The sequence below is a fragment of the Gallinula chloropus genome, assembly GCF_964237585.1.
Source record: "Gallinula chloropus genome assembly, chromosome: 5".
NCBI lineage: Eukaryota > Metazoa > Chordata > Aves > Gruiformes > Rallidae > Gallinula > Gallinula chloropus.
Window position 1 is genome coordinate 10,778,186 of NC_140090.1, and position 19,397 is coordinate 10,797,582.

Here is a 19,397-nt window from a genome sequence, read left to right on the forward strand (position 1 = left end):
CTCCAGAAATGCAAGATAAATAGGAAGGAGAAATTTAGGCAGCAGAAGAGGTTACTGGCTGTTGCTCAGGTGGTGTTTGAGTGTATTTAAAGCTATTTTTATTTTCCTGTACATACAAGTCTGATGAGGAGTGGCTGAGGGAGCTGGAGTTGTGTAACCTGGAGAGGAGGAGGCTGAGGGGAGACCTTATCGCTCTCTACAACTACCTGAAAGGAAGGTGTAGCCAGGTGGGGGGTCAGTCTCTTCTGCCAAGTAACAGACTCACGTAGGGGCACTGGTGTCATTTGGGCTGGCAACTTGTAGGCTTTCCATCTTGGGAATTAACACAGGGCTTAGAAGAGCTGTAGTTAAGCACTTGGAGACTTGCATAGCATGGGGGCTGCCAAACATTTTTCTTTCTTCCTGCATTTCCATTTTTTCAATTGACTCAGGTGAACATACACATTTTTAAGAGAAGATGGGCATAAGTTGGAACAGGAGAAGTTCAAACTGAACACAGGGAAAAACTCTGTCACTGAGAGGGCAGTAAGCCAGTGGAGCAGATACTCAGACATGTTATACGATTTTCGTCTTTGGAGATTTCAAATCGTATCAGATAATGGCCCAGTCAGCAAGATCTGACCTCCTACCTGACTTTTCCTAGTAGCAAAGATTTGAAGTGATCTTTGTACCTAGTTGGGGTTCATAACATGAAATAAATCTCCTGAGATCATGCCAGAAATACGTACTAGGTAGCAGGATACGTTGTATGTTTTCTCTTTTCTCTACTCTTTTATAAACAGGAAGAATAAAAATGACATAAGTAAACTCATTTTCAAGAGTGGAGATTTCCAGATGTCACCATATGCTGAATACCCAAAGAACCCCCGGGCACAGGAGTGGGGCAGAGAGACCATCGAGATGCAAGAGAATGGAAGCACCAAGAACCTGCTGCAGATGACAGATGTCTATTATTCGGTATCTATCCATAGCTTAGCTATTAACCCTTTGTGCCAGCAGACACCTTCCTTTTATTTTTTGAAGGACAGATCACTTTCTTGCAAAATAAGAGAGGAAATAAATGGCTTCCTTAGACAGCAAGGCCTTGGTAGTCCTTTAGTCCTTAGCTATTACACGTGGTGAATATCAGAGAGAGATGTCATTAGGGAGAGTGGAATATTTTGGTAGATGCCAAAAAAGCCCAATCCTAGTGTACAGAGGGAGAGTTCAACATTGTGGACAAGCTGTTAGGAATTCCTGTGAGTAGTTTTCTCCCTTCCATCCTTGCTGGATGATGCTGGAAGGTTGAGGCCTCTGTCTGGGGAACTTCACCCCAAGATGAGAAGATGCTGGTCACTGAGAACCCCTCTTTTCTTCAACTCTGACTACTCTGCAGAGTACAGGTCCCTTCCTGCAGCAGTACAGGTGCATAAGGAACATCCCTTCAGCTCTGGAGGAACAAGAGGTTCCTCTTTGAGAGGAGGAGGCTGAAGGGAGACCTTATCACCGCCTAAAACTACCTGAAGGGAGGTTGTAGAGAGGTGGATGATGGTCTCTTCAGCCAAGTAACAGGAGATAGGGCAAGGGGAAATGGTAAGAAGCTGTGCCAAGGCATGGTCAGATTAGATGTTAGAAAAAATATTTTTACACTGGAAGAGTTGTCAGAGCCTGGAACAGGCTGCCCAGGGAGGGGGTTGAGTCACCATCCCTGCAAGTGTTTAAAAAAAGGGTAGGTGAGGTACTTAGGGGTACGGTCCTGGTACGGTTAGACTTGATGATCTTAAAGGTCTTTTCCAACCTTGTGATTCTGTGAATGTGAAGTGGAAGAGGTGGAAGGGCTCTACTGTGTAGGGCAGAGAAAGAAAATAGCACAAGATCTGCTGTCATGATCAGTACAGTCTGCAAATGTCCGTATCCAGAGCTGTGATGTTGGTGTATCATCTGTCACGAATCTACAGCAATGTACTGGGTGAATTTAATGTGTGTGGGGATTACTCATGTGAGTGAAAGGTGTAGGATTTCCCCCAAGTCATATATTCTGGACTCCTCCTTTCCAGAGCAGAGAGCAGTGAGCAATACCATTTTCCTGGCTTGTATTTTAAGTTTTGCAAGTAAGTGTGTTTACTGGGTTGCACAGCATAAAGGGAAACAATCCTCCTTCCTTCTTCCAGTAAGAATGACAGATTTGGAAATACAAATGCATTCACTAAACATTTTTATGACTTTTATTATGCTGGCAACTAGAAAGGGGAGCTTTTTAGAAAGGAGTAGGTGATGAGGGCTTTGCATGGATCTGCTCCAGGTGGTTTGAAGTTATTTACTAGGTGAAATGATCGTGCAGTCTTGGTCTTAGACATTGAAGTTCCTCAGCCAAGTGTTTGCAGGAGATTTACTTTGGTAAGAGAAGGGAAGAGAAAGGAAGGTCAGATCACTTTGTATTTGACATATAATTCATGTGCCTTTGTTGGGAGAGGAGGTACCTTAGATGTTAGGAAGAATTTCTTCACTATGAGGGCAGTGAGACACTGGAACATGTTGCTCAGAGAGGTGGTGGAGGCCCCATCACTGGAGACATTCAAGGTCAGGCTTGATGAAGCTCTGAGCAGTCTGATTGAGTTAAAGGTGTCCCTGCTTACTTTGGGAAGGGGGGGGGAGTGGACTAGATGACCTTTAAATGTCCCTTACAACCTAGCACATTCTGTGATTTTATGATTCTGTGGTTAATGGGAGAGGAGTGCTCTGCAAAGCAGGAGAACTGATTTTCTAGAAGCATTTTCTTTAAGGATGGCTCTGGGACAATAACCTTCTCGTGAGAGTTGTTTCAATGCTGAGCTCATCAGTACAGTTCTCTTGGATTAAAAATTAACTGTTCACTTAGACTGCACTTGGTGGTGTCAGGTAAACTTCAAATCTGCTAATTAGCAAGCTGTTGAAACTGGATTGCATCAGAATAATCCCTTCAGGCGATGTATAACTCCCACAGTAAAAATTATTCTAGGTTATGGAGATCATTAGTGATCCTGTTGTTCCTTCTAGCTACTGAATAACTGCTGGGAAAGGTGGTAAGGCTGTGCCTGAAGAAGGATTTGAATATGAGAATAAGACAATTTTATTTTATTTTATTTTATTTTATTTTTTTGCTAATACAGCCAACTGGACTGAGAAATCCTGAACTGGAAAGAAATGGACTTTATCCTCCTTACACTGGTTTGCCTGGATCTCGACATTCATGCATCTACCCCGGACAATACAATCCATCCTTCATTAGTGATGAAACCAGAAGAAGAGACTATTTTTAGTGGGGAGTGGAGAGGGAGTGGAAGATTGACACAGATTTGTGGCCCTTGATCCCCAGGTACAATCTGTCTCCTGGGCAATTCAGCGCACATCAGTCTTACTCTTCCCATTTGACAGGAAGGACTTTGAACTCCATGCCCAGCATTGCTGCCCTGACAAACAGTTATACTTGCTGAGCAAGAGAGAGGAGGAGGAGGAGGAGGCAATAGCTCAACATGTACATCACTAAAAGACCCAGAGGGAAGCTAACACGTACTCCAGATTAGTTCTGTGCTGCTTCATCACTCTTTATGCTACGTGGCAAGCATGGATCAGCACAGGCAGATGAACTGTGCCCAGCACTCTGCATTGAATACCACTGGGGAGTGTTTTGTTTACAGATCTTGTTCACTGTTGGCTGTGCTTGTTCTCTTAGCCAATCTTCATGCAAAGATTCACTGTGAAACTGCTCTTCGTAGGGCAAGTTTGTCCACTCCCTTTCCCATCACTGCATTGCTCTCTGCTTTGTACCGGCAGGAAAGCGCGCTGGTTCTCTGGCTCTCACCTTCTTACTGGTGGAAGTCCTCCTGGTGGCTGGGTCCTTGCTGAAGCCTGGTGCCTGGCAACGCTGGCTGAACTCATGGGTAGATTGTCTCCAAGGAGTATGGGAAAGTTAGTCATACCACTGCAATTGTAACTGGAAAAAAAAACCCAAACCAAACCAGTTGATCCTATGGGCTGCTTTGAAATCTTCCTCTGTACAGGGAAGAATCAAAGTCTGTCATTGTTTTGTCAGCCAGCGTTGTTCAGAAGCGATGCCTCTGCATGTCATCAGAGTGTTTCTGTGTAGGATCTTTTAGGGCTCTGTTTACCTGCGGGGAATTTAAGCGCCTGTAGAAACAGCAATATAATGTTAGTTAGTTGATCACAGGGAAGAAAAACATGAGGTGGGAATTCAGCATGCTCCTTATGAGGAATGTGGGAAGAAGGACTAATGCTGTAGCCCTGGTTGGGCGGGTGGAATGTGAATTCTGGGCACTGCAGGTGGGACATAATTTTCAAGCCTTCACAGCCCACCATGACTTCAGTAGGAGCTGTGGAGGCGTTCTGTACATTGGAAGATAAGGCTCACTGCAGTCAGTTGCATTTAAATGAGAGAAAAGCATGACACTTTTAGTCCTAGCCAACAAAGGTCCTTCATGCTGAAATGTTTTGCTTTCTTCTGTCCCAGTTTCGAGTGATTCAGACTAGGCAGGTTTCCTCACCTAGATATTTTAATTCGTATTAACGACCTGGGCAAAAGCTGAAGAATTTAAGTGATTACATTTCTTACCAAAGATCAGAGTTAAAACTCAGCAACTGTATTCTGACATGACATGGGTGTTGAAAGAGATGTTATTAATGAATTCTGTTTACTGCTTATCTTTACTGCAGTGTTAACCTGAGTCATCCAAACCTTGCCCAGATAGAGGGTCCAGATATGGATCCTTCCCTTTTATGTGTCTGCTTTTATTTCAAGGTGGCTGATTGTGTGAGAAAAAAAAATAGCACAATTCCTTAACCATTAACACACCACCTCTGTAAGAACATATATAAGCTAGTTTCACTGAGGGGCACATACCCTCTGCTATTCCCTTCTCCCTCACAGTGCACTAAGAAACATGGGATGTGTCCCCCAAAGTGCCTAACTGCAAGTGAGAACAAGAGTTCAAATGCTGGTATGTTGTGTGGTTGCTTACTGGAGGCAGACCTGGGGTGATGAGGAGCCCTGGGGTGGTGAGGAGCCCTCCATCAGGGAGCAGCTTGTAGTTCTTGTGTCTTGTAATGCTGTGAGTCCCCACATCCTTTCCCAGTGCTTTAAAGGCTGTTGTATTCCCCGTCAAAAGTGAGCAACAGCTACTCAGAGGAAGGGCAGCTAGATGAAGTCAGTCATCAGCTGGGTGGGCTGAGAGGTTTCTGGTCTGTGCTCACATTGACTTCTGCTTTCTCCACGCTGCAAGGAATGCAACCAGAAGTGTGCTTGAGAGCACATAGTTTGGTGCAAATGCAGTTTCTTTTCATCCCTCATCCCTCATCTACTATGTGAAATCAGCAGCAAGGGCTTGTAGAAGAGCAGAACTTTATGGATGCCTGGGGCAGTATCCTTTGTGCTTACATGATCTTACAATGATGATGCATGCAACTTCATGTCTGTCTGATCAGTAGTCAACCTTGCAGGTGGTAGTACACAGCTTGTCTCAGCTGTAGGGAGGAAATGAATGGATGCTCGTCGAAGTATAGCAGCCTAAGGAGCTATACTTAAGGAAAACTCTAGTTACAATGTCCAAAACAGTGCAACAAGTAAAGCACAGGAACTCTGTTCCCTGCCAAGCTGATCAGTGTTTCCAGTCCATGAATAACGTTCTCCCTTTCATTAACAGCCAATATCTTCATTACACGGGATCCACTGGATGATGTGAACTGAGGGCATGACTCAGTTGTGGTGTGGGACCCATCAAGAACACATTGGCAGAGCCATTTCTGTGGGTGGGATTTGCCTCTGGTTTTGAGAGTGCCTAGGACAGAAAGGACAGCATTTGCCCGTGGTATGGAGGGGGGTTTTGTCCGTCTTATAAAAGAAAGGGGGAAGGCAAGATTTGTGCTAAATCTAAACCCAAAGGATATAGATGAGCACTTGTCTCTGCCTCTATTTCATAAAGCAGCATAGCAAAAAGGAAGTATCCCAGAAATGCTGATAGGATTTAACCATGTGCCAGCTTTTTGTCAGATAGGGAAGAGTTTAGGCACATGCTTATAGGCAAATATGTTTAATTGCTTGGTTAATTCAAAGAGTGGGAAATGTTCCTGTGTGCCAAGTACAAAGAACAAAGAAGGAAATAAACTCACAATTGCAGATCAATCCTTTTGTATAAAGAATAGCACGGAATATGTAAACAAAACTCCTGCTCTGTATCTCACGGCAAATTGCAAGTTGCAAGGGATTTGAGAGGACATGAAGTTGGACTGGTCCTAGTTGAGTTGACACAAAAGTTTGCAAGTCATCAGTTTTCATTTCTTAATGATCTTTAAATTCTTCTTAATGCTGTGTCTGGAGCAAAAGGGTCTTGGTAAACCCAGCAGGATTTTCTGAATGAGGGTGACAAAACTTGGCCTGTGCCGAAAGCTTGACCTTCCTCTTAGGCATCATGGACCCAATGCATAGTCCAGAGGAGGAGGAAAAGGGTATTTCCCAACCTGCAGCACCTCTGGGAGCCCTAGTAAGCCCTGCTTAGCAGGACAGGATTTAGGCAGGTGTCAATACCGGGGTGAGTGCAGGTGTTTTCCCACACTGTCATCCAGGAAGTGTTCGCGGAGCTGGCAGATGCAGCCCTGCGGTGATTCAGCCCCTGGGTCTCCACCAGCCCAGCTGCTCCCCGTGCTGCAATGCTTCCGTCTTCACCTTAGCCCCACTGGTGCCCAGCTGCACCAGGGCAGAAGGGGTGGGTGCAGTGCATTGTGTTTCAAGAGTTATTTTTGCTGCAGTTATTGACTATCACATCCCAACAGCAATGGGCTTGCCTGGCCACGGCAGGGATATGTCCTGTTTCAGTGCAGGGTGCTTCTGCTGAAGCTGCCACTGGGGTTCTCTCTGTCTGCTTCTATCTCTGCTTCTATCTCTGCTTCTATCTCTGCCATAAACTAAACACCCTCTGGCAGCGGAGTGCGGCTTGTCAATCAAGCCTCTCAATGTGAAAGGGGTACTCGCATGCCCTCAAACTCACTTTGAAATGCAGGTGCCTCTCTGTTCAGTATCTAACTCCCCCCTAGGATGCCTAAATAAATGCATCTTATTTCTCAGTCTGTTTAGATTACTTTTAGCTACCCCAAATTTTAGGCAAGCTGGATGTTTTTGTTAAGAGGAATAGCTCTCTACCGTCCAAGAGGATAAGAAAGAAGTGGCATGTTTCTTGTGAGGAGGATGCAAGTGGTTCAGCCAGGTGTGGGGAAAGGAAGAAAACTGACATCAACATTGCACAGAAATCTCCTTTTGCCCCTGGCTTTAGTGGAAAGCTAGGGGAGTGATCAGCAAGGGCCTGTGGACAGTTTTACGTATGTATTTTTGGTTAACTTGGGAAAAAATGCTCTTTCTCTTGCTCAACAGGAAAAGATTTGGAAGACACACATTTGCTGATATGATGCTCTGCCAGTTGTGCTGACAAAAGCCCCTCGCCCATAGGAATACCCCCAGCAGCCAGCCTGGGAGAGGCAGCCCCTGTGAACAGAGCAGCAAAACGTAGATTTGAGGTAGAGCAGCAAAACGTAGATTTGAGGGATCATGCAAAAGGGATGCTCATATGCATAGCCTTCCTGTGCCTCTGCCATGCACCGCTGCCTGCCCTGACCAGCCCTCCCACCTGCACTGGAAAAATTGGGGCCTGGTGAAACCTCACAGCACTGAATTGGGCTACATGAGGTAAAATCAAAACGGGGGTTTTGATGCCCTTTTTCTCTCCATGGGTAAAGCACCAGGTCACACAGCAGCCATGAATCTCATTTCAGTTGTGGCACTTCCCGCAAGTCCCGCTGTCACAGCCACGTACCGAGTCACCCCTTGTGACCAATGGCCTAAAAAAGGTGTTTGCCTCCACACTGAGCAGCAGTAAAAAGCTTTACAAAATAGCAATAAACTGCAGTTAGAGAGAGGTGGTTTACGCTGTGAAATTGCACCAATACTTGTAAATGTTGTTTGCTGGGACCTGAGTGGGCAGCAGAGCGGGTTTGGACGTCACTCAGTCACGCCAAGTGCTTCCTTGGGGCTTGTCTCTGAAGCTGGTCAATGGTCGTGTCTGTACCAAATCCAGTTGGGTTTATCATTCACTCATAGTGATGTTAAATGTTCTTCCTATGCTGACTAATGTTTTTTCCTCGCTACACACAAATGACCTAATCCAGCATCCATTCTAGTCACTGGGGTAACTCTCTTGTGGACTGGTATCAGGTTTTCCTTCCACCTGAATTATTCTACCACAGGGTCACCCATGAGCAGTACATGCTTTCCTTCAGCTTTGTGTTCTGCCTGTTTCTGTGATGCTGTTACTGCCTTTCCGTGTTGTATTTATTTTTTAAAAGTGTACTTATTAGCAGGACCTGTATTACATGAGATTGAACAAAACAGGTTCAAGGTCTGAAACACCTTCCTGAGAAGAAAACGAAAGTGAAGTTATTTTACTCATAAACCTTGGTTATTATCCAACCTGTTTCTTCTTGTGTAAGATCCAGGTACAAAGAGGTCACAGATAAGTCACGGTCACAGATAAGAGCTACTCAGCAGTTCACTCTTGTCCCTTCAGAGACAAAGTTTTGACAGGGGTATGCACTGTGTGTTTGTGAGATTTTTTTCCAGAGCTCTGAAATGTGTTTTTCTTTGTCCCCTTGAACTACTGAAATTGAAAAGCAGGATAGAAATCCACGAGTTTAATACTCTTGTTGAGGGAAGTGCCTGATATTCCTCAAAAGTAGTATGTAAATGCTACGTTCCCTGGCTTTTATTCTGGTAAAATGCTAGAAGAGGTGAGTGTCTTGCTTGGGTTAATGACTAGAGCAGCTGGCCTCCAGATTTGCAAAATCCTGGATAGAAAAGTCCTGTGGAATACAGTAAAAAACAGATCAGTTCACCTGACATAAAAAATTTCCAATAAAATCTAGGCTGGGTTTACTTTAAACAAACGAACAAACAAACAAAACCACAATGAAATAAATATTTGATAGCAGGTTGTTGGGTTTTTTTAAAGGAAATTCTGTTAAATTCAGTCATTTTGCTTAAGCACTGTTAAGTTCTACAGAACTTTCTCTGTGCAGAAGGTCAAACTCGGTGTGTAAAATCATAAGGGCTTGTTTGAACAGCTCTCAGAATTGCAGTAGTAAAGCTCAGCCCATGTGAGTTCTACTCCAAAAGGTGAATTTCCAGCATTTGTTTGCGCTTCTTTTATCAACCTGAATGTAAACCTGCTTTTTGTTCTTAACATCACCCTGCTTCCTTCCCTCTGTCTCTGAATGTTTGCTTCCAAGTCGCTGGGGTTCTGAGTACATCTTCCAAACCAGTATTATTTAAAGTTGTATCATATTTTCAGCCTCCACTAATTATACAGTACTGTAGTAGCAAAATATAATTTTTAAGGATTGGATTATTTTTATACCTGCATCCAATAATATTTAATCTGGCGTTCTAGTCAGTATTATAAAAGGATACAATAAAACTACAAATAATACCATGTCTCAGCTTTTTAATTGTCTTTTAAATTGTCTTTTTAATCATAGAATCATGGAATCACAGGGATTGGAAGGGACCTCGAGAGATGATTGGGTCCAACCCCCCTGCCAAAGCAGCTCCCCAGCTCATATTGCAGAGGGAGGCGTCCAGACGGGTCTTGAATATCTCCAGAGAAGGAGACTCCACCACCTCCCTGGGCAGCCTGTCCCAGGGCTCCCTCACCCTCACTGTGTAAAGTTCTCCCGCATGTTGGTGCGGAACTTCCTGTGCTCCAACTTGCAGCCATTGCCCCTTGTCCTGTCTCCACAGAGCACTGAAAAGGGGCTGGCCATTTCCCCCTGCATCCCATGCTTAAGATACTTATAGACATTAATTAGATCCCCCCTTAGTCTTCTCAAGACTGAACAGCCCCAGCTTATTCAGCCTCTCCTCACAGGGGAGATGCTCCAGGCCCTTAATCATCTTTGTAGCCCTTCTCTGGACTCTCTCCAGGAGATTCCTGTCTTTTTTATACCAGGGAGCCCAGAACTGGACACAATACTCCAGGTGGGGCCTGACCAGGGCAGAGTACAGGGGGAGGATCACCTCCTTTGACCTGCTGGCCACACTCCTCCTGATGCACCCCAGGATCCCATTGGCTCTCTTAGCCACCAGGGCACACTGCTGGCTCATGGCCAACCTGTCATGCACCAGGACCCCCAGGTCCTTCTCCACAGAGCTCTTCTCCAGCAGGTCATACCACAGCCTGTACGGATATAAGTGGTTATTCCTTCCCAGATACAAGACTTTACACTTGCTGTTGTTGAATCTCATCTGGTTTCTTACTGCCCAGCTCTCCAGCCTGTCCAGGTCTCTCTGGATGGCAGCGCAGTGTTCCTGTGTGTCACCCCTCCCAGCTTTGTATCATCCGCGTACTTGTTGAGGGTGGATGCTATTCCCTCATCAAGGTTGTCAATGAAGATATTAAACAGAACTGGACCCAACACCGAGCCCTGGGGAACACCACTAGTAACAGGTCTCCAGTCAGATTCTGCTCTACTGATCACCACACATCTCCCTATAGGGAGATGCATATGTAATTTTAGATTGTTTTCATAATAATTAGAAATTTAATCTATAAAATAAGAAATGTCATTGTACTTTTGGTGGTGTGTGGTGAATGAAGACCTAAAATGAAAGCAAAGAGGAAACAGGTATGTTCTGTTAGATGTGCTAAATGAAGGTCTGCTCAGCTGAAACACAAAATTCTGTTGGGATGTTTCTTTCAGTAGTGCTAAGCAGGAAACTCTCAGCTGTGAAGAATATACAGCTGAGTGTCTCTCAGAGGAAGAAGGAGGTTGCCTTGAATCCTGATGAACACAGTGTCCAGCCCAGGCTGCTGGGAAGAGGCATCATGTGGAGGAGTATCTGGAGTAATAGCAGGTATGTTCATCTGGGACCATCATTTTCTATGTTGCTCCAAAGGAGGACACACATTGTGACAGCCATTGGGTGGGAGTCAGGTGGGATTCATCTGCTCTACCCAATTTACGTTGCCAGTTTGAAGTCACCATCTGGCTCCTCTAGTAGCCATGAAAGGAGACAGATGTTCACAGAGGGTAACTCACCCCACGGTAAGATATCCCTCACTCTTGAGAATAGTGTCACAAGACCTCATGCTAGACAGCTGCCCTAGATGAAGTGAGTGCCACTGACAGAGAAACAGTAAGTCTGGAACATACTTCTCACTACATCCCCAAACTTTAGTCTACTTTCTACAGTGATGCAGTACAGAACTGTGTTATATGCCTCCTCCTTGTCTAGTAAGACTCCAGTGGGAAAACATTCTCATCCCAAATCCAAAACACAGCACTATTAACCACTACTAGAAAGAAAATTAATGCTACCCCAGCCAAAACTAGGACAGTCTTCTTAATGTACACTTTTGGGAGGATTTTTTTTTAAACTTTTAGCTAATTACAACATCTTTTTCTACCTGTGTGTGTAATATACAGCAGATGAACCAAATTTCCATGAGGTAGAAAAATGTATAGGAATATAGTAAGGTACAGGATTGAACAATATACGGGAAGAAAGTATCCAGATGACGTGCACGCACAGGTATGGAAGACATTGCTCCCATGTTAATATATATCTTCTGGCAGCATGATTGCTCTTGATTACATGTCAGTTACAGTTAAACAATGAGGCTGCACAGGGCTACGCACCTTCTAATAGGTAAACAAGACCTTTTACCTTTGATTCTTCTTTTTCCTGACATAAACGAAGGTCAAGCTGAGAACTACTATTCTGGTAATTACTAAAAATAGCACATGTTCTATTCTGCAAGAATTATCTGTACCTGATTGCTGTAACTGAGCTTTGACGCACAACAGCTTTATATTACTATATTCTGGAAAGTTATTTAGCTATTTCTGCAAAGACAGTTCCTTCCAGGAATCACAACTGCTGTGACTGTGCTGTGCGAATCTATCTAGGCTAACAGTCAACTATCTGTTGTCCAAATATTTGCTTAATAACTTCATTAATAATTTCATCTGAGCTCCTGAAGTTTCACTAACATCAGTTCTCCTGTTCTGGTAATTCTCTGTGTCTGTTCTCCTAAACCATCAAATCTCTATTACTAATTCCACCACAAATTGGCAAGAAATGGGGCACATAAAGCCTGTTATGCCTATTTTCTCTGTGGAGAGCCTGCTGTGATTGCTGGTGTGTCACAAAATGGTCAGGGGAAGGCAAGCAGAGATTAAAAGATCAGGTATGTGAAGGTGTATGTCTGTTCAGCGTGTTATTTCCTGGAAGAACTGGTGCCTTTTGCATTTTAAATGATTCACACTTCCCAAATGAACAACATGGTAAGAATGCAAGGGAACTCTAAAAATGTAGGTAATACACCAGCTCCTGATGTACAAACTCCTGTGTAAAACTCTTCTGGAGTTGGTGTATTACTGTATTACCAACTCCAGAAAAGTTTTAAAGTACAGGACTACACACTCAATCAGTAGATACCAGTGTAGCCAGCAAAGCTTCCCCATTTACACTTGCTGAAGACCTGACCCTCATTTTCAGTAGTCCTCTGGAAAGTTCTCTTGGTCCTACACACTTGCTGTACAGCCAACAGGGAGATTTTAAGACCTGGATTAGTCTAGTTGTACCTTGAGGCAGCGTTGGAAAATTGGGACATTTCACGATGACTGGAGGGTTTGGATATGGGAGACAAACAGAGGACTGGTTGCATACAGGCCTGCCAAACACTCTCCACAGCCAGGTCTGACCCCTCTGCACACAGATTTCAGCTGAAGCACGTACTGTGGCTCCCCAAATGGCCAGTGTCTGGGGTTGATGGTTCTCCCTGGGGACTCAGAGCACACCCTCCTCAGGACTAAGATGCTTTATTCTAATGAGACTTCGGGGTTTGTTTTTGGGTGCCCCTGAGGGGAAGCTAGAAGGGCTTGGGTGGAGTTCGGATATTGCCCAAGCAAGGAGGCACAGTGCTCTGGTGCCAAACACTTCCCTGGCATTTCCTTCCCTATTTTTGTCAACTCCATGGCACAGGTACGTTTTAAGGAAGGACCTGGAGGAACTGAATGGGATGGGAGGGAGCAGCAGCAGGAGCTGGATCCAGCATGGCCTGGAGGAGTGGCCGGAGGAAGAGAGGTGCTGTGGGGGCCCTGAGCATGTCCCCAGCTGCTCAGGGTCTGCTCTGACCCTGACCACACTCACAGGCTGGGGGCAATGTGATGGGCCCTGGCAGCTCCTGCTGTCCCATTGTGCTTGGCCCTGACAGCTACTGCAGGCTGCCTGGAGCCCAGGGCCCCTCCACCAGCACTGTCTCCTGAGGAGAACCCCCAGCCTGTCCTGATCCCCCACAGAGCTGCTGCCTGGCCTGGGCAAGCCCACCACCCTAGGGAAGACTGGGGGCAGCCCCCAAGTCTGGGCCATGGGCCTGTCACTGAACACCAAGTGAAGGGGTCACACTGAGAGCCCAATTTTGGCCTCCCTTCAGAGCATGGGATTTTTCCCCCACCCCACATAACCACCCTGGTAACCATGCAGGGGGTCCATGATGGGGCTCCCTCAGAATCATAGAATCACAGAATCACTTAGATTGGAAGAGACCTTTAAGAGCACCAAGTCCAACCACAGTCTAACCCTGCCTAGTCCACCTCTGGAAGGTGTGACCCAGTCCCAGGCTACCATGGAGCAGGGCAGGTGGTGCCAGAGGGTCACTGTGGAAACTGGGTGAGGGAAGCAGGCTACACTGGAGGGGCTTTGGGTTTGGAGGGGCAAAAGAAGATGCAGACAAAACATCCCCCATGCCTTGAACAGGTCCGTGTGGCAGAGAGCAAAGAGATGAGGCTGCCCATTTCCCCGTGCCAGCAGAGAAGCATCCAACCGTTTCTGCTGTCTATAAGCTGCCAATGTTTCCTGGTTCAGTGCAAGTTGAAAGTTTAGAACAACCCAAAGCTCAGGAATGACTTGAATAACACTCCTGGTCTCCCCCACCCTCCTACGTACCAGGAGAGCCACCCTCTGAACACACGAGACTGCATGTCATGTTCTTAAAACAGCAGATCAAACAAAAGCAGCTGAAGGTAGGGGAGAGGCATTTAACACACAAAGCTGTTACTTTGCATTTGAAAATGTGTTCATAACTGGCAGTGCTACCACATGGCAATGGAGTTAGCCAGCTCTACAGCTGTTAAAGGTGGCCAATGGGTTGCTCATCCTTCTTGTCCATCTCCGATAATGACAGGATGCCCTGTGTTTACTTCACAGAAAGACTTTACTGGCAGTTGTGGCAGGATTTGGTGTCATCCAAACCTTCAAAGTGAGAGAAATGACACCTTTGTGTGAAAAAGAGGAACTGGAAACCACTGTGAGCCATCCAATTTCTATTGGTCTCAAGCATGCATTTTACTGGAGCACAAAGCAGAACAAATACACCCTTCAGCCAGAGAACTCAGGCAGGCAAGGCAGCTGGAACTAAGAGGGCTTGGCAAAACCAGATCCTGCCCACACAAACCTTTTTCCCATCTTTGTCTCTATCTAGCAATTTTCAGAGGCTTCCTGAGATGCACTGTGAAAAAGTCTCTGTCTCCCACCTATACTTCCTGCATCACAGCCGTGTTACTTGCTTCATGGTCTTCTGGGCTATTTCTCATTCCTAAATCTGCTGCAAGCTCCCTACTCCAGGCTGTCCATCCCTGCTATCAAATGTTTCCCTGGCACAAGCACACTTCCTCTCAAGAAAGAAGGGCTGTCGCCCAGAGTCAAACACTTGCTGGCTGTCCTACCTGCTCCCCCTTCTCTTGCAACACCGCTTTAGTGAGCCCATAATGTACATAGGATGGCAGCAAACAAACCAGCCAGAAATACAGTCAGCAAGGCCAAGGTCATGCCTGTTTCTTTGATGTCAAAGATGCAGGTGTTGTCTGTTGCTTTTTACCTTCTTGAGCAGTTAAGTGCTTTACCATAATATTTTGCTTACAAGGAACGAACAATTGGGATCTGAGGCATAGAGTTTGTACTACTAATTTATTGTGAAGGAAGTGAGCACGTGGATCCCAGGTACTCTGGTCCAAGTGCATAATTAGTATGCTTTGGGATATCTTCTTCCCCTTTAAGAACAGATTATACAGTGCCTTCTATTTAATTTGCACTGAAGGTATCTGTATGGAAAGCTGGCAGGGGATAGCTGATGTGCTGTCATTCCATCAGCTTATTTAGCAGTAACTTCCTTGTGTCAACAGGTCTCTAGCATTTGTGGCTTAAAGGAAGAATACCGCAGGTCCAGAAGTCTCCTCCCAGCCTGAGGAGGAAGGAAAACACAGCTTGGATCTATTATTTGCCACTTGCCACCCTGACGTCATCTTGGGGCTGAGCATTCTACCTGTGGCTGGGACCTTAAATGAGCTGACGCCAGAAGAGAAGAGCATTTTCTCCTAGGTTTAGCAGCCAGTGTCGGCAGCAACAGAGGCGGCAATGAGACACCGTGTACTCCTCGCCGTGTTGCTCAGCCTGGTGGTGAGCCTTTCGAAAGGTAAGAAACACTATCCTCCGCTTTGGGATTTATCAGGGCAGCTATTCTCTGGCAGTAAATGGATTGCTTAGTACTTTCAGCAGCTGCTGAGGGGCTGGAGTTTAGTGGCAATATACAATTCAGCACGTCTGGATTTTTGATTGATTAATGACGAAGAAATGTCACTGCAAGCCAAGAGTTTTCCTTCTTCACCGAACAAAGCAAAAGCACTGGTGCTTGTGATTGACCTGATTTAGCCTATTCCAAGAGCAGTTTTCAAGACCTGCACGCTGAATCCAGGTAATTCAAGCCCTATTACAGTCATAACAAAAGGTGCGACTGTTCCACCCCAGTACCCAGGGAAAGGAGTGCTGCCACTGGCCTTCCCGCCGGAGTCTCCTTAAACAATCAGTCTGGAAAGCAGCGCTGTCTGAGCTGGCTCACAGAGCATTTGTTCCCTCCCTTTGAAATTAATTACTGGAAACGTCATCACCGACTTGGGCGCTGGAGGGTTGTGGTCTATTCAAACAGAAGGGAAGGTAACATTCCTTAAGCCACTTACTTTTTTTTGGCATTGTGACATGCTTGGTACTTGTGGGCCAAGTGGGCTTCAAGTATCTGGAGAGTTTTGTGGTGACTTGAAGCTGTGAGAGGACAGGAACTCCTAGCTCATGTGGAGATAAAGGTACAGAGATATGAGCCAAATTAAGACCTTCGCTGATGCTGTTAAGCTTGCAACTGGTGAAAGGTGGTTGTGGATCTCAGTTGACTTCTGTGAGTGAAAATATGTAGTTCCAACATCTGCAATGTGCTGCAGACCAATTTTTAGCTATAAATTAGAAACATAGAAGTCTTCAAGGTTATCAGTTGTTTGATTTCCTGTTTGGAAGCTTGTGGGTAACAGTAAGATGTGAAGTCTTGTCCCAAGAGCTACTGAAAGCAATGTGAGTCTTTCATTTACTTGAACAGACTTTGCGTCAGAACGGGCCTGCCCAGGAACATCTTTCATTCTAAACAAACACTGTAAAACCTTTGCAGGATCTATCCATTTCAATAGTACTGGCAAATACCCTGCCCAGCTCAGCAGCCAGATGTCTGTTTTCCCATAACCTCTGTTGTAACATCCATTTCTTTATCTGCACAGTACATGTCTAAGTCTATTAACACATCCTAATTCCTTACATAAGAGGCTGGGTCTAGGCAGGCAAAGCCATAAAATAGCCACCTTTGCCCAGGTTACCTTTGACACACCCATCAGAAAGGGCTCGTGCTCTACTGTGTAATTCTGCCTGGGTCCAAAGGCTACTTCTTGTAAACCCACAGCTCTACAAGCCTCACAGTTGTTGTAGACTAAGGACTAGTGCTGTATGAGGTTACTGCCCCAACATCCATTCCGAGAAGGCAGTCTAAACGATGCTCCAAAACCATGGCCTGTGGCCAGCAGAAATTCATATTGTCATGCTTATGGGAAAGATGTAAATGTCTTTACATTGACTGGGGAACAAATAACTGTAGGAGTAGTGGCCAGTTGAGGCCACTTGACTTGGCAGAGAAGTAGCTCAATTGCTCATGTTTCCTCTACAACTAAGGGAGACTAATGGGTCACTTCAAGTGTTGTCTTTTTCATGTGCCTTTTCTACCCCAGCTTTATTGATTAGAAGAAAAAAGTTTATAAAATTTGCCTCTTTTTTGTGTTGTAAAAGCCCTACAAAGCTCTTGAAAAGAGGGATCTATATTTCAAATGTCTGTTGAGATTTGCAGTATTATTTTTAATTTTAACAGTCATAAGAGTGTGTTAGTGCCAAGGATTTTAGCCACAAATACAATAGTCTTCCAGCTGCATCATGTTAACAACTTAGATTAAATTATGATTGCAGCAGCATTAATTCAGAGTTAATAAGCTTATTACAAACTTATATTTAAACTAATTCATATTAAATTTAGATCATATGATGCAGACTGACCATTTGGAGTATCACACATTTATCAGCAAGGCTGTTTTATTATTTGTTCTAAAAAAAAAAAACATAACACCAAAAACATTCCTTATATCAAAAGTTAACACAGTTAACAGACTTTAAACATTAAATAAATATCATAAAAATAAATAGATAAAATGCTTCAAACACAATAGCAGGGAATGGTAAAAAAAATGAAAGTTTTTTTTTAAGTGTTGTCTAGTATGAGCCAGGTTTCTCTTTATTCAGAAGAAAAACTATAAAAAGGAAGGAATTTCAGTTTTTTTAAAGTAATATATATATGTATTATAACTACATGGCAGTGTAGTTCTGGAAAGAGGGTCTTGATACCGCTGAAGATAATTTAGCAGAATATGCATCCTTTGAATAAAAATGCTCTGCTTTCAAAGTCCACTTGAACTTGTTTCAGCATAGGAGGTGTTAGCAAATATAGTCATTCTTCCACCACTGCTCTGAAAGAGTCCATGTAGACTTTGGGATGGTGCTTCTCCTGACACCATGTAGCATGGCTGCAGAATATCTATACATATACATTTTAAAGGGTAAATATATGTTTTGCGGATTTAGCTGAGATTTAGAGGAGAATCTGAAGAGTCACTGCGAACTTTGGAATACAGTATCATATAAATCAAATTAAAAACAATGCAACTACAGAAGATGCACAATAGCAAAAGCACTGCTTCTTTAAGGAATGAGAAAAGCAAGTTGACGTGGGAAGACAAGGCAGCAGCAGCACTGACACTAGGTCAGACTAGAGCTCTGCAAGTTCTCAGACTAATATCTAGGATGCTCATGATCTTGCTGTGGCAGCAATAGTGGCCGTGTAGTGCTGACTTGGGAAGGTGGAGGTACCTTTCTGTGTGTGAAGACATGTGTGTGCCAGCAACGCAGCATGCCAGAATTGTATAGAATAGAGAGGAAGGAACCAAAAACCTATTGGTGGGATGGAGTTGAAAAGCAGGATGTGAGAGGAGGAATGTGAGAGCAACTGTAAAGCAAAAGAGGCATTGGAAACAGGGGAGGCCAAAGGCAGGACAAGGCTGCCCACGGCTGGGGCTCCTCAGCCCCGCACAGGTCCCAAACCTACCTGCTCAGGGACTGTCCTGCACACACTGAGCTCCCCAAGACCTTTCCTACCCTCATCACTAAGCAGTGCTCCATCTCTCTTCTTTTAGCTTCTTCTGGAACAAACGATGAAACACGAGTCGACCTAACTGAACCAGCAACACCAAGAAATAATGGTAAAGAGCAAAAAGCCCTTGGCAGCCCCTTGTGAAGACAGGTTGGAGTAACTACAGCCCCTCCAGACAGTGATAGGTTTACGATCACTGTTTTCCTCGAGCTCCCATCTAGGTGCAATTATAAGTCCCTATGTTGAGGCTGTGAATCCTCTCTCTTCTTCCCTCTTTCCCTGCTGGCCTTGTCTGACAGGTGAATGTGTTGAGGAAGATTTGAAGGGCCACAGTTTTATTGTTTGGTGCCTTTTGCCTTCTGGCCCAGTCGTGGGTGCAAAAGGATCCCTGCAGATGAGGTGCCCAGGGCAGTCCTGTGACCAGACCCTGGAGAGCGATCATCCTGTGACTGCTTGGATGAGAGTCAAAGAGGGAGCCAGTGCACAAACCAGCATAGGGCTGAGTGTATGTCACTGTGGAGAAGAAAGGAGAATTGACACATCAGTTTACAACAGCATCACAGCCAGGAGAGCCCAAAGGCATGACAATGCTGCCCATGGCTGGGACTCCTCAGACCCACACAGGTCCCATACATAGTTATTCAGAGTCTTTCCTGCACACACAGAGCTCCCCAAAACCTTTCCTCCACTCATCACTAAGCAGTGCTGCCATTTCTCTTTTATCTTCTTCAGAAACAAGTAATGAAACAGGTCCCAACC

General features: G+C 44.9%; 1 protein-coding gene across 1 annotated transcript in view; it reads left to right on the forward strand.

Moving 5' to 3' along the window:
• The window catches only part of HEG1 (heart development protein with EGF like domains 1), a gene marked incomplete at its 5' end in the record, with an annotated part of 48,533 nt that extends 44,925 nt beyond the window's left edge, over window positions 1–3,608 (forward strand). Inside the window, 2 exon segments of the mRNA XM_084265673.1 lie at window positions 783–957; window positions 3,129–3,608. Coding sequence (XP_084121799.1) covers window positions 783–957; window positions 3,129–3,278 — 325 coding nt within the window. The 3' untranslated portion in view covers window positions 3,279–3,608.
• Between the last annotated feature and the right edge of the window lie 15,789 nt (window positions 3,609–19,397).